The sequence below is a fragment of the Dipodomys spectabilis genome, unplaced genomic scaffold, assembly GCF_019054845.1.
Source record: "Dipodomys spectabilis isolate Male_0828 unplaced genomic scaffold, ASM1905484v1 ptg000115l, whole genome shotgun sequence".
Classification (NCBI taxonomy): domain Eukaryota; kingdom Metazoa; phylum Chordata; class Mammalia; order Rodentia; family Heteromyidae; genus Dipodomys; species Dipodomys spectabilis.
Genome location: NW_024870792.1, coordinates 16,418,446 through 16,433,070, shown reverse-complemented (window position 1 = coordinate 16,433,070; position 14,625 = coordinate 16,418,446). Strand labels below are relative to the sequence as shown.

Here is a 14,625-nt window from a genome sequence, read left to right as displayed (position 1 = left end):
TTTTCACCATGCATATTGAATAGCCTCCAAAACTGTCAAAATGGCACCAAGGTTATAATAATAATAATAGCTGAATCAAAAGAAATGACTTCTGGACACTGTACAAAAGGAAATCTACTCATTACCTGACTCATGTAATCCCTCTGTACATCACCCTTATAATAATAATAGAGTAAATTAATTATTGAAAAAAGAAGTGACTTCTAGATAAAATTCCACAATGTTGCTTCTATTTTCCTACTCTGCCCTTGAAGAATAGTATTGATTTTTTTTAAGATCAAAGCAGAACATTGGAGAGGGAAAATGTCAAAGCACTTGGGTCCATTTTTATTCATGCTTCTTTTGTGTTTGGTCTGTTTTTGAGAGAGAATGTTGCTCTGTAGTTCATACTGATCTCAAACTCACCATATAGTGAGGCTAGACTCAACTCACGATCCTCCTGGCTCAGGCACCCAAGTACCAGGATTATAGGTATGTACCACACATCACACTTTATTTTTTGTTTCTTGACTTTTAGTTGGTTCATATGTGCAATACAAATAATGTAAACCCTATCTATCAAATAGTTGAAAAGCTCATGTGAGATAATGATGTGAGATGTTTTTATGTCTACTTCTCTTTTTCTGTATTTAAAACACTTTTACTGGGCTGGGAAGGTGGCTCAGTGGTAGAGCGCTTGCCTTGCATGCTTGAGGCCCTGGGTTCGATTCCTCAGCACCACATAAGCAAAAAGCAAAAAGCTGGAAGTGGTGCTGTGGCTCAAGTGGTAGAGCGCTAGCCTTGAGCTGAAGAGCTGAGGGACCCAGGCCCATGGCTGGACCCCCCCCAAAAAAACACTTTTACTAAATGTTTATTTATAGGAAGCATTAGTATACAATGTGAATATTGATGAGATTAAGACTTGTTTTACCTAAAATAATCACTTTTCTCCTCATGAGTATTATTACATTTTATTACCCCTCAAGTACAGTCATCATGACAGACTTTGAAAAGTTACATATAAGATATAGTGAAATCAATCTGAGCCAAATTTTCTACCAAACCCTAAAATTCTTAAGTAGCTATTCAATTCAAATACTTGAGTATTCAAAAATCATTTAAAAGAAATCCCAAGATATTTTGACAACATTTATGCTGCTTTGTGTTTTGTCCCCTTTCCTTCTAGAGGTAAACTTTGTAGGCCCTTAAAGTTATAGCCCTTCTTAGCTAGAAATGGCTTTGTTTGGCAGGTGAGGAAACTTGAAACTCAAAAGTTTTAAATAAAGTAGGAGGTCTGGTTGCTGCTCTGTCTGTTGACTGTTTGTTTGCTCTTGTCCTTCTGTTTCTGGTCTTACAAGGACTACACATAAGGGCAATGCTAGCTCCTGAGACTGCAGAGCATGCTCAGATTGGACATTCTCCACTCACATCATATTTCATGTGATGCTTTGGGACTGACAGAATCATGAGTTAAAACAAAGTTTTAACAGTTCAGATGGCTCCATTTCCAAAGAAGAAACAACAACAACAAAACCAGAAAACCAAGCCATGAAGAACTACCCAATAGGTATATGATTTTAAAAACAGATAGAAGAGTCAAATTACAGAACAAAACAAAATTACACACACACCAAAAAACAACAACAACAACAACAAAATCTGAGAAAGCTATTTTGAGGGCTGAAAAAATGATAAGGCTTTAAGAAAATGTAATCAGCAGGATGGTAGTAGTAGAACACCAGTAAATAAACTTATTCATAGAGGAAATTGCTGAAACAACTGGAAACAATTATGAAGAAGCCTCTTCTCACAGCAGAGAAGAGAAACAATCCTACTGCAGAGAACTCCAAAGAGAATATGGCCAGAACTTATCTTACATAAACAAAACAAATCCTTTTATTTTCATATAGCTTAGGCTACATGGGGAAACTATGAAACAAACAACTGAGAACATTTATTAAAGCAAGAGGTTTTAAGTAAGAGAAAGCAAGGACTGATACAATAATGTTCAGACATTCCTTTTGTCATAGGTCTCCATTTCATTATGCTCTATAAGTTCTCTTGCCTTAAAAATGACAAACAGTTTAATGAATTAGTTTATAAGGTGGGAGTTTTTTCAGCATTAAGCTACAAAGCATGACTGGAGGTGATATAAGTGTTCTAAAAATGAAGAAGCCAAGAATTCTCTCTTAAAAAATGCTCCTAGTATAACCATTTGGTTAGACAGAGGCAGTGCAGGTTTGTACTGCAAGGTAGGAAGCAGTAAGTATGAGGAAAAGGGAGGCCAAGTAAGGTCATTTTGCCTGAAGGAAAGCTAGAAAAGCTCCAGGGAGAGAGGAATATTAAGGTGAATCCAATGGATTGTTAGGCCCTTAAATGTTCAGAAATGGGAACTGGGGCACGGAGGCAAATATAAGAAAGAACTGGAGTGGGAAACATTTAATACTACCAATGAAGGACATTGGTAAGTGACCACGTAGCAAACAGCTTGGAAAAGTGAACTAGAGTTTAGAGTAGTTTTAATGTCAAATAAGAGGATTGAAATGGACACAATCAAGAAACTCATAGAGGATGCTAAGCTTTGTGAGCAGCACCTGGCACCAGAAGTGGACTGTTCATCTGGCAGCAGGGTTCAGGGCGAATTTGGGGGAGGAGGGTTCTGTGGATGCTGAATGATCAGTGAGGGGAAATCAGCCATGGTGACTGCTAAGCTGTTCCTGGAATGAGCTCAGTCATTTGCTGGCTCCACATCTATCCTTGCACAAGGCTTGAAATAAAGGGAAACCAGGAAGAAGGTAGTGATACAGTTTCGATCTTGGGTTCTGGAATGTTTTGATGCCTTTGGCCACTCTAGTTCCCTTCACAGGTCAGAGGTCAGGGCTCTTAGTGGGCTCCCCTCTACAGGATCACCACCAGACCTACCACAACTGGCAACCAAAATGAATTGCCTTTATTTTACTGCCTTGGGTCCTGACTGCCTGGGCCTCTAAGTCTGACCTAAAAGGAGTGCAGTGAACTCAGCTCTGTTAATCAGGGGCTAGGAGAAGGTGTGAGAAAGCCTTAGGACTCCATTCTTCTTCCAAGTTCCCAGTGGCCTTCTGGAGACATTGTGCCTGCTTTGTTTTCAAAGGGAAAGAAGTGACAAATAGTGGCTGTATAAGTTGATCTGAGGTGAGCTCAGGGTCATCACAGGATGTATTTGGGTCAGGCAGGTCCTTGAAGAGTCCTCAATCCACAGCGAGCAGAGCTCAGCAGGAGGGAAGGCCAAGCTGGCCTTACAGACCTGGTCCCCACAAACCACTCCCTCCCCAGCAATTTCGGTACTCAGGAGTGACAAAGTACCACCATTCTTTTTCTGATGTGGCATTTGATTAAGACACAACTCATAAAGAGCACTGAGTGCTTTAGTACAAGGCACTCCACATATTTATGGACAGGGCCTGAGCAGTGCTGGCTACTGGCGTGGGAGCAGAAGATGCCCTTTAAAGGCTCTGTACTGAGGTGGCTGCCCCCTCCACAGTCAGTTTCCCTCTGGAAGTTCAATAACTCTACCTGATGGAGAAAACAAAACAAAAGCAAAAAATACCCAAAATGTAGTCATCAAGCTCAACGTGAACACCATTTAAAGTCAAACCAACCCCCTAAATTAGAGATACCAGGATGAAGGAGGAGTCAGAATAGGTCAGCTGTAAGGTGAGCTAAATTGCATGCACATAGCTGTGGTGTTCTCATTTAAACCCCGTTGAAATCATTGAAGTGCACTGGGAAGCTGTGATGAAATTCCTAAAAGCAGCATTTCTGAGAGAGAGAGAACTAAGAAGTAACCAGAGAAACAAGCCACACTTTGGGGTCCTTTCTGGAACTGAAGTGTTGGCATATCCCAGGCTGTGGAGGAGGCTCTGAAGCAGCAGCTGTTTGGAGGGAGAGGATGTAGAGTTGCTTCTACCCCCATGAGGTGGTAGAACATGAGCTATCCTGTCTCTATCATGGGCAACCTTCCAGGGGGGCCACTCCTCTTAATTCCTGCTGTCACCTTGTGCTGGGTGGAGGTCGTCATGTGACTGGTTCTCTGCAGAATGTATTCTTCATAAATGGGTACTGCAGGGCAGGGCTTTTCCACATTTAGGAAATGGTAGTCATGGAAGTGGGCAGTGGTTACTGTGTGTGGTGCCTCTATGCCAAATAGGGACAAGACACTCACTTACTAAAAGGCATCCCTCCCCAAACGGGGCTAGCCTGGTGCATGGGATAGCCGTCAGTCCTGCCTGCTCCCCGAGGATCGTGTGAGGACACATGACAGACGCAAGCCATTGACACACCAGTATCAGCCATGCTGAAACCTAAAGCTTTTTTCTTCATATGACTATTTCTTGAACCAAAGTGCTTCTCAAATATGAGAAAACAGCCTTGAAAAATCACATCCATGGTTTAGTCTGCAGAGGAGGCCATATCATCCTGTTTTGGCCATTCTTATTGTAGCACAGGGCTCTTCTATTCTTGGTACTTTATTTTATTTACTTTACCAGGATATTAATCTGTGGGCTGAGGCATTAGCATGGAAAACTTGAAATATGTACAAGGGAATCCAAATGCAAACAGCCAACTTGAGTTACTACCTTTTAATTACTGTGGCCGTTACAGTGACGTAAATGAGTCTCTCTGATTGCAGCTGTAACCCATGTAGTTCTGAATTGGAAGAAGGGGTGATTGAATTGGCAATATAACATGAGGACATCTACCAGTTGGTTTTAATTGGTAAATTGGCAGTATATAGGGATAACCATTTGGTCTGTCCATAGCACTGGAAACCAAGGCAAGTACATAAAATCACAGGAGCATATAATTGGTGTACTAAACTCATTTTCTTATGTTATCCCAGCTGGCATCTCCAGGTTATTAAAAGCCTTTAAAACCACCATCTTCAAAGAGATCTAATTGTCAATATGGTCTTTGTACATTAATCCGGTTAGCACAGAGCTGAATAGATATAAACAGGCAACTAAAATCTACACAAATTTTCTATATACAACTTTCTTATTTCAAGTTCATGAAAGACCAATAAATCTTAATGAGTATACAAACCATTTTGTGTATCCTGGTTTCCTCATTAGATGCATAAGGCAATCAACCCATAAAAGATAATTTATTAACAGTATAAATTGAATCAGACTTTTAAAGATGGTTAATTCACTAGTTCCAGAAAGTGCTATGATCTTTGTGACTATTTCCTGAGGCATAAATGACACATCAGAATAAGGAAAAATAAGCCCAGGTTTTGACAAATCAGAACTGTAGCTGGAAAGTCTTGGAATACTTGTAGCAATGTTTTCAACTCAAATCACATGGCATCTATCCACTACTAAATATCCCTCAGTGGTTTTTTTTGCCAATGGAAGAACTAAAGTTACTTAAAGCAAAGAGAGAACAACTGTACCCTGTCATCTTAGAACAGAGAACGAAATCCCAGGAAATGAAGAAGTGAGTGAAAAGAAGACCAGATATAAAGAAGGGTAAGGTGGCATCAACTTCTCAGTATAAGTAGTTGAGATTTACTACAGCTTATATACAATATACCTTATAAAAAGCCTTCCTTTAGCCACACCATCTAGGAGTACAAGTTAAAGGAAATTAAGAGCAATTAGTGATACATATCAAAATCTCTGATATTATAGGATCTCCATTTTTCCTTCTTTCTTGGAGGGTTCAGTGTCTACCTTATCTGTCCTTACAACGTGACCATTCAACCTGCACCGATCCTCTCATTCTCTGCTGATCATACTGGATGGAAGGGGCCCTCACTCTGGTTGCTAGTGATGTTCCTGCCACTGAGGTACCGCCTTCTGGTCTGTGCTGCTGTTAGTCTAGGGGTGAGTTATGGTGAGGGGGCATGTGTGTAATGTGCTTGAACCACTATTAAGTCTTTTTTGATCACTCATGTTCTAGCTAAGAGCATGAATCCATAGACAGCTGAGATAAGGGACAGATACAGTTTATGCTGGACTTGGAGTCATCTAAATAGCGAGGTTTATGGGATTTTCACTTTAATTAGGAAAGAATTCTTTCTCTCTTCCCCTCCCCCCCTCTTTTACTGAGGTTTGAACTCAGGGCTTTGCATTTGCCAGGAATGCACTCTACCCCGAGTCATGCTTCCAGCCAGGGAAGAGTTATTGACTCAGAGGGATCTCAGTTTCTTATGTGAATAATAACCACATCTCACTGAGCTCTCAGATACTTCTGCACCCCAGGTTTGGTGCAGCTGGGGCTTCTGCTGAGGTTTGTCATATGTTTGGGTGTTTTTGACATCCATATCTCTTTTAGCACCAGATGTTGAAATCCTTTCTTCCCAAATACTGTACTGGTCCCAGAGGAGTACAACCATTAACTGTCCCTTAACGCATGAAATCTCATCGGTAACTCTGACTCTGGATTTCAAATAACTACCCCTTTTTCCTTTTTCAGCTATCCCTATTTTAAAAGGCATCACAAGAAACAAAGGTTAAAGTATATTCAAATATAAACATGGCTTGTCTTTCAATATTGGCCAAAGCAAAGCCTTGCCTTCCTGAGATTCAGCTAGCTACATACAGTGTTAGAAAAGTGTCATTGTGTTATCTTCCAGCCTGGAATTTCTAGAAATACTTTTGCGCTCTCAATATGCAGGATTATTTTAAGCCCACTACATTTTAATGTTATTGCTGCTGTTACAATAGACACCAGCTACCAATTACGATAACGTTTTATTTATATATCAAGAAAAAAAGCCATTTGGTTAAAATTATCAACTATATTTCAATTACTTTGTAATGAGATATTAGCTAATATCTTTTGAGAAAATCTAGAGTAAATCAGTTAAGTTAATAATCTTGATAATTTTAAGATGAAATAACCCTATGTTCTCAAATTTAAATACTTCATATTTCCAGCATGTTTGTGAGCTAACAATAGAAAAGTATGGCAAAGTCTAGACAATGGGTTTTTCCGAAGCGAAGAATTAAGTCTAAATGTAGGTCAATAACCTTCAGAAAGTGGACAGCTATGGATTTTAGTTTGCTATTGCTCAGGAAAGGTCCCGTAATTAGCTCTTTCAGTCATTTGTTCACTGTGAGCTTTTCTATGTTTCTTCCTGTCCATCAGGCTCCTCTTTTAGCAATGATAATAAATATAATAAAAATATAATAATAGAAAATTTAATCAGAAATTAGGACATTTAGTCAGGAATTCGATATTTCCATAAATAAGATTTTTAGGTAACTAAACCTTTCTGATATTTTTCTTTTATTTTAAACATTATTTGTAAGCTGATACATTAAAGACAATAATTACCTGTATTGATGGCAATACCATGTGATAATTTATGGTTCATGTCTATTAAACTTTATTAGCTAAAGCAAAAACCTAGCTAGGCAGGAGTGGCTCATGACTGTAATCCTAGCTACTCAGGAAACTGAAATCTGAGGATCGTGGTTCAAAGCTAGTCCAGGCAGGAAAGTCCATGAGACTTTTATCTCCAATTCACCACCCCAAATTCCAGAAGTAGAGCTGTGACTCAAGTGTTAGAGCACTAGCCTTGAGCAAAAAAGATCAAGAACAGTGCCTGCGTTCAAGCCCTAGGATGCATGTGTGCGCGTACACACGCATGTGCATCCACACACATTAAACATTTTTGCTGTATTAAATATACTGAAGTTTTTATAAGGCATATGATAGTTATATATATTACCATGATTTTAACAGTCTTTTAATGAATAATTGGTTTGAGTTCTAGAATACTGATGTTCTTTGAATTTATGGAACCATTCATCTACTCATTCATCTATTTAGCTAGTATTGATTGTTACTATGTTCCAAGAAACTTAAAAGGCAGTAGAAATAGAGCAGTGAGTAAAGTATAGAAAGCCCTGTTCTAAGGGAGATCATCTTCCAGTCAGTATGTGCTGAAGATGCCAATAGTGTGTTCTTGGATTTCTCAACTTCTAGAACCATAAGCCAAACAATGCTGAACTCCTTATAACTTACTTAGGCTTGTGTACTTTGTTCCAGTAAGAGAACAAGATAATATACAGGGTGTTGGGCATTACATACATGGGCCTGGCTGCTGTTTTTTTTATTAATAAGTTTTTTTATTGTGAAAATATCGTACAGAGGGGTTACAATTACATGAGCAAGGTAATGAGTACATTTCTTATCAAGCATTGTTGCCTGCTCCTTTGTTTCCCGTTACCATCCCTGTCCTCCCATCTTCCCCACCCCCCACTGCCAAAGTTGTAAAGTTCGTTTTTCAACATAACGTCTTGTACATTTTGATTGCTTTGTCTTCCTTCTTAGATGTCAGTTATTTTCTCTGCCTGGTTCCATTTCTCCTTTTGATCTGAGGTGTCATTGTTGGTCTCTTTCCTAAGTGTTTGCCTAATGATAAACCACATTTCTGGATAGGGACCAAGTAGCTCATAGCATGCTTCCTGTCACTTACACACTCATTTTTTCTATTCCTACTTGCAATGTTTGAGGTCTTTGTTCCATTATATTGTTTATGTGACTCAGTTCTAATAATCTGGTTCTATTACTAGGCTCAAAAGTCTCTGTGACATATTTTTTCCTCAGAGAATGAATACATCTAAATGCAAATAACAAGCATAAAATCTAGCTTTATGGTTGTTGATTAGAGATGGAATCTCATCAGCTTTACTGCCTTGTCTGGACTCGAACTGTGATTCTTTAGACCTCAGCTTCCTGAGTAGCTAGGAAAACAGGTGTGAACCAAAAGAACCAGGCCCACTAAACCTTTTTAAAGGAAGGAAAATGTTTTCTTACTTCCTTATGTATCAACCACTTCTAAAACTGGAAAATTCAAAGAAACATAGGTCCCATGGTTTCCCCTATTTGCAATAACTAGCATATATCTAGGACAAGCAGAAGAGATCAAAAGCTATGTACATATGACCATATAGCCTGATGCTAAGTGAGCCCCAAGATAGGGACACAGAGGTTTTATCTTTGTTGCTGTTCTTCTTAATGTACTTATAATGTACTATGTAATTTTTTTGTTTCTTTTGTATGTTCTTCCCCCATGGTACAATCCCTGTGGTCACTGTGTTTGATCCAGTGCCCTGCATCTGGTATATACATTTTTCTAATTTGGGGAAGTGAAATAACAAAATGCTGAAACAAGGATACAGGATGACACATTGTAACAATGAGATGTACAAGACAGTATGTTGAATATGAACTTTACAACTTTGCGGGGGGAGGGGTAGTGAGAGAGGGGAGGGAGAAGTTGGGGAAGTGGGGAGGAAAGGGATGGTAGGGGAAATATAAAGGAAGCTGTAACAATGCTCCGTAGGAAGTGGACTCATTACCTTGCTCATGTAATTGTAACCCCTCTGTACAGTATCTTTACAATAAAAAAATATTAAAAATAAATACATAAAACTGCCTGGTAGGACTGTAGGGAGAGAATTGAAATTCTACTGTGTTGAAGGGAAGAATGGTGACTAAGATACAAAGGAATATCCAAGACTCATTCACAGACTATCAGATATTGGAGGGTCATCCTGAGCAGTAGTCGAGCATGATGGTTAAGTATTCCAGTTCTGGAGCTAGATTGTGGTATCCACTATGGTCATTTGACCTTGGCCTAGATATTCAGCATTCCATGCCTCAGTTTACTCACCTGCAAAATAATGTGTATAGCACTTCACAGGGTTATGAGGATTAAATGAATGAATTCAGGTACAGCACTGCACTACGCTTGGCACACAGTAAGCAGTAAGCATGTAGTAAATATATTATCTCAATTTCTTCACACACTTTTATACATAAAGAAGATAGTAACACATTAAGATTTTAAGTGAACAGAAAGTTAATAGTAAAACCACATCAAAATCAGAGGTCCTAGGGCTAGAAGTATGGCTCAAATGGTAGGACTTGAGTTCAAACCCCAGTAACTACAAAAACAAAGATTTTTATGCTTATATAACAAATAGGAAGAGATTCAGGATAATTTAAAAAATTATGAATGAACTACTAAATTATATGTTGAGTCACTCTTTCCTCTCTAAAATGCAAATATCCAGATATACTCTGCCCAGCTCTGTTCCCTTAATCCCTGCAGCAGGACTAGTTCTATAGAGACAAATGACAGGATTGGGACCACAGATGAAGTTAAATTTTATAAATCAGTAGTGCCACCATTTCTTTCCTTACCTTGAACTTGTCAACTTCTGCTTTTGAACATGTGGCATGGTACGATAGCACCTAATTCAGAAAGAAAACAAAAAAAGAACTTCAATAATGAAAAACAGGACAGCATTTTCTGAAATTCTCTTGGATTAAAAAAAAAACTTTTTCATGAGATGGTTTCGATATAACAGTAGATTTGAATGTATGACAAAAGATTTTCATGAATCATCTGTGACAAAGATCAAAAGCAGGTGAGCCTGTCACCATGTCATGTGAGCTGGAAATTGCCTTATCATATATAATTCAGATACAGAGGCCTAAAAGGAGGTCCATTCACAGGCTCCATGAGATTGGGGTGATCAGCTGCTGCTGCTCTGCTCAATGAAATATTAGTAGAAGCATTCATTTGCTTTTTCCTTCTTCCCTTTATTCCATCTTTAAAATCTGTTATTTCTGAGTAAACACAAGTGTCAAATGTCAGCTTCTTAAAGATAGCTGAACAAGAAAGGAAACAGAAAGGAGGCTGGTAAAATTGGAGCTGGCTCAAGTGGTAGCGCACCTTGAATGAAAAAACCCAGTGACAGTGTCCAGGCCCTGAGTTCAAGCCACACACACACACACACACACACACACACACACACACACACACACACACACACACACACACACACACACACACACACTCCAGATTGGGTCTAGGCTGCTCTGTCCAGGGCTGTTTCTTCTTTTTTTAATGGAACAAATAAACAACCACATGCTTATTCCAGTATTGGTATGTTATAAGACAGTCATGTATAGTATACATATTATGTACATAATATATATAATGGCTGTGTTTTCTAGGTTGTATGTTTTAAATACACTCTTAATCTATATGAATTATAAATAAGTTTGAGAAATGTTAAATCTTTCTGTTTCTACCAAGTTTAGAGGACTCATTTGGTTCTGAAAGTAACTCAGCATTTCTCACTTAGCCATAGGACTCCATTTTGTGTGTGTGTGTATGTGTATCCTGGGACCCAAACTCAGGACCTGGGTGCTATCCTTGAGCTTTTACCCTCAAGGCTAGTGCTCTACTACTTGAACCATAGTTCCATTGATGACTTTTTGGTAGTTAATTGAAGAATCTCATAGACTTTCTTGCCCAGACTGACTTCAAACTGATCCACAGATCTCAGCCTCTTCAGTAGGTAGGATTACAGCTGTGAATCATCAGCACCCAGTGAGATTTCATTAAGTGATAAAGAAATGTAGTAACATGATAACCTAGTAACCTATGAGCCAAGAACTTTGGTGCACACGCCATGTGTGGATGGGCACACTCAGCAATGGGCAGCAGTGGAGGCAGTGTCTATGGGGGTTAGAACCCAGCCTCCTCAGCAGCACTTCTGGGGTGCATCTAATTCCCAGCATTGTGAGGTAAGGCAATCTCTTTGAGTATCTTGAAAATGGCATAATAGTGCTACTACAGAATCATTCTCTTCTTAAATCATTAATCTGGGTTGTTTGGGTTTGGTTTTTTTGAGACAGAGTTTTATTACATAGTCTAAGTAGGCCTCAAACTTGTGATCTTCTGTCTCAGCCTCTCAAGTGCTGGGATTACAGAAATATCAGCAATCTATACTTCAAGATTCGAGGTTCCACCTGAAAATATTCATGAGAGTTATTTTCCTTTGCTTTTAGTTGGAAGTACTATAATGCATGGTAAAGTATGTAACAACTTTTTTTAAAAAGTAGCATTTATTATTATTATTATTTTGCCAGTCTTGGGCTTGAAATCAGGGCCTGGGCACTGTCCTTGAGCTTCTTTTTGCTCAAGGCTAGCACTCTACCACTTGAGCCACAGCACCACTTCTGGCTTTTCTCTGTAGTGGTACTGAGGAATCAAACCCAGGGCTTCATGCATGCTAGGCAAGCACTTTACCACTAAGACATATTAACAGCCCTTTTTTAGGTAACTTTTTGAGTAACATTTACATGTGTATATAAAAACCAAAGAATTATGCTAGGTTTTAAGTTGTTCTAAATACCACTTTTTAAGGTCTCCTTGAATTGAATATTTTATTTCTCATTGTAAACTGTTTTCTCACTCACTACTTTTTTTATGTTTTCTTCAATTCCCTTCCGGCTTTGTAAGAAACTCACAGAAGTGTATTTATTAGAGATCAATACATTCTATGAGGTCTACTTATTAACAACAAAGCAGGGCTGGGAAGGTGGCTCAGTAGTAGAGTGCTTGTTGTCTTGCATGCATGAGGCCCTGGGTTCGATTCCTCAGTACCACATAAACAGAAAAAAAAATCCGGAAGTGGTGCTGTAGCTCAAATGTTAGAGTGCTAGCCTTGAGCTGAAGAGCTGAGCGACAGTGTTCAGGCCCCATGATGGAAAAAAACCAAGAACCAACACACACCACAAAGCAATTTTCTGCTAGGAAAATGTTAAGCACAGCAAAAGTCTGTGAGGATGGGTTTGTACTTCAGAGTTCTTTTTTTTTTTTTTTTTGAGTCCCGTCGTGGGCCTGAACTCTGGGCCTGGGTGCTGTCCCTCAGCTCTTCAGCTCAAGGCTAGCACTCTACCACTTGAGCCACAGCGCCACTTCCGGCTTTTTTCTTTTTGCTTATGTGGTGCTGAGGAATGGAACCCAGGGCCTCAGGCATGCAAGGCAAGCGCTCTACCACTGAGCCACCTTCCCAGCCAGTACTTCAGAGTTCTTAAAGAAGATTAAATGCAATAACACATGCCAAATCAATATAAAACTATCAAATGACATTTATTATATTACTTTTATTTAAAATTCTACCTTATATATATTTGTATCATCATATCTTCATTGATTGTAATTTTTACTAAGTATTTTAAATACAAAAGTAACAATAGATTTTCCTTTAATTAAATTTTGTTATGATTAAACTATCATTTTAGAGTCTCTTACTGTTCACAAATAAGAAATGTTGCAGATTCCATATTCAAAACATTTATTTTCCCTAAAAATTGCAAAAAGTCCAAATTCAAGATGCAGTTCAAAATCCTGCCACCAGATGGTGCCTATCTAGGCTACACCAAAAAGTGTACAAAGCTTGGTACTCTCCGTTTGTTTAAATCAACTTGTCCTACTTTTTTATTATGAAAAAAAGTTATTAACTTCACTAAATTGAAACTATTTGAGTCATTAAAGCAAACAATTATTACAAATTAAGTCCATACTTATTTAAGATTAGTTCATTTTGGTTCTCTTGTTATTGAAGTATAGGTGTTCTCTGTATTTTTTTGGATTTAAATCCTCTATTAAATATATATCTGTAATCATTAATTCCCAAGATTTTTCTTCTTTTTTTGATTTTGTTTTTGAGAGGAAGTAACTATGTTTCCCAATCTGTTCTCAAACTCTTATACTCAAATAATCTGTCCTGTGAGTAGCTGGGATTACATTTACGCATCACTGTGCCTTTTAATGAACAAAAGTTTTTAATTTTATTTATTTATTTAGGGTCCGGTCGTGGGGCCTGAACTCTGGGCCTGGGCGCTCTCCCTCAGCTCTTCAGCTCAAGGCCAGTGCACTACCACTTGAGCCACAGCGCCACTTCCGGCTTTTTTCTTTTTTTTGCTTATGTGGTGCTGAGGAATTGAACCCAGGGCCTCAGGCATGCAAGGCAAGCACTCTACCACTGAGCCACCTTCCCAGCCCAAGTTTTTAATTTTAATTTTGTGTGTATGTTGATTTTTTTCATGGTTGTTGTTTTATGTGTCACTATTAAGAACATTTTGCCTACTACCAATTCACCTACATTTCTTATAGTATATATTTTGAGATACATACCTTAGCTTGTCTTTTATAATTACTTCTATAATACATATGAAATGAAATTTATGCATAGTATAAGATTAGATTGATAAGAAAATTCCCGTTAATTTCCCTTTTCTTAAATCTTCTGTATTTACTCTATCTAATTTGACAAAGTTAAAAAAAGGAAACTTTTCATGGGCAGGTTGTAATCTTTTTCATGAAAAAAATCCTGTAATAGGATGGGGAAGGAGGTTAAGAAAACAATAGAGGTGTAAATGTCTGTGGAGAGTATACATCTGTAAACCATTCCCTTCTGAAAGTTGGAAAGATTGCAATATAACTACAACTCCATCACATGTGAAAAAAAATAAAAGGACGCTTTTGCGTTCGAACATTTTTGTTAGGAGAGTTCCTGTGTCCTTTTATATGACGCAAAGCCAGTAAGGAAGTGGAAGAAGGGTTTGGCTAAAAAAAAAATCGTTCAGCCATCTTCTCCTAAAAGCATGTAGTCCCATGTGAGTGACCAGGGAGAAGAAAATGCTAATAGAGAAGAATATGCTGCTGGGCACCAAAGAGCCTGCCAGTAAACCGGTCTGAAGGGATGGTAGCATCACTGCCATTAAGACTCCTTAGAAAAACCAGGAGCCTGAAGAAGCAGATTCTTTAAGACAAATCAGCTTTGA

General features: G+C 38.5%; 1 protein-coding gene across 1 annotated transcript in view; it reads right to left on the bottom strand.

Moving 5' to 3' along the window:
- The window catches only part of Pde11a (phosphodiesterase 11A), a 338,087-nt gene that overhangs the window by 112,082 nt on the left and 211,380 nt on the right, over nt 1-14,625 (bottom strand). The window contains exon 10 of the mRNA XM_042688315.1: nt 10,183-10,233. Within this exon, the coding sequence (XP_042544249.1) occupies nt 10,183-10,233 (51 nt within the window). The remainder of the gene's footprint in view (nt 1-10,182; nt 10,234-14,625) is intronic.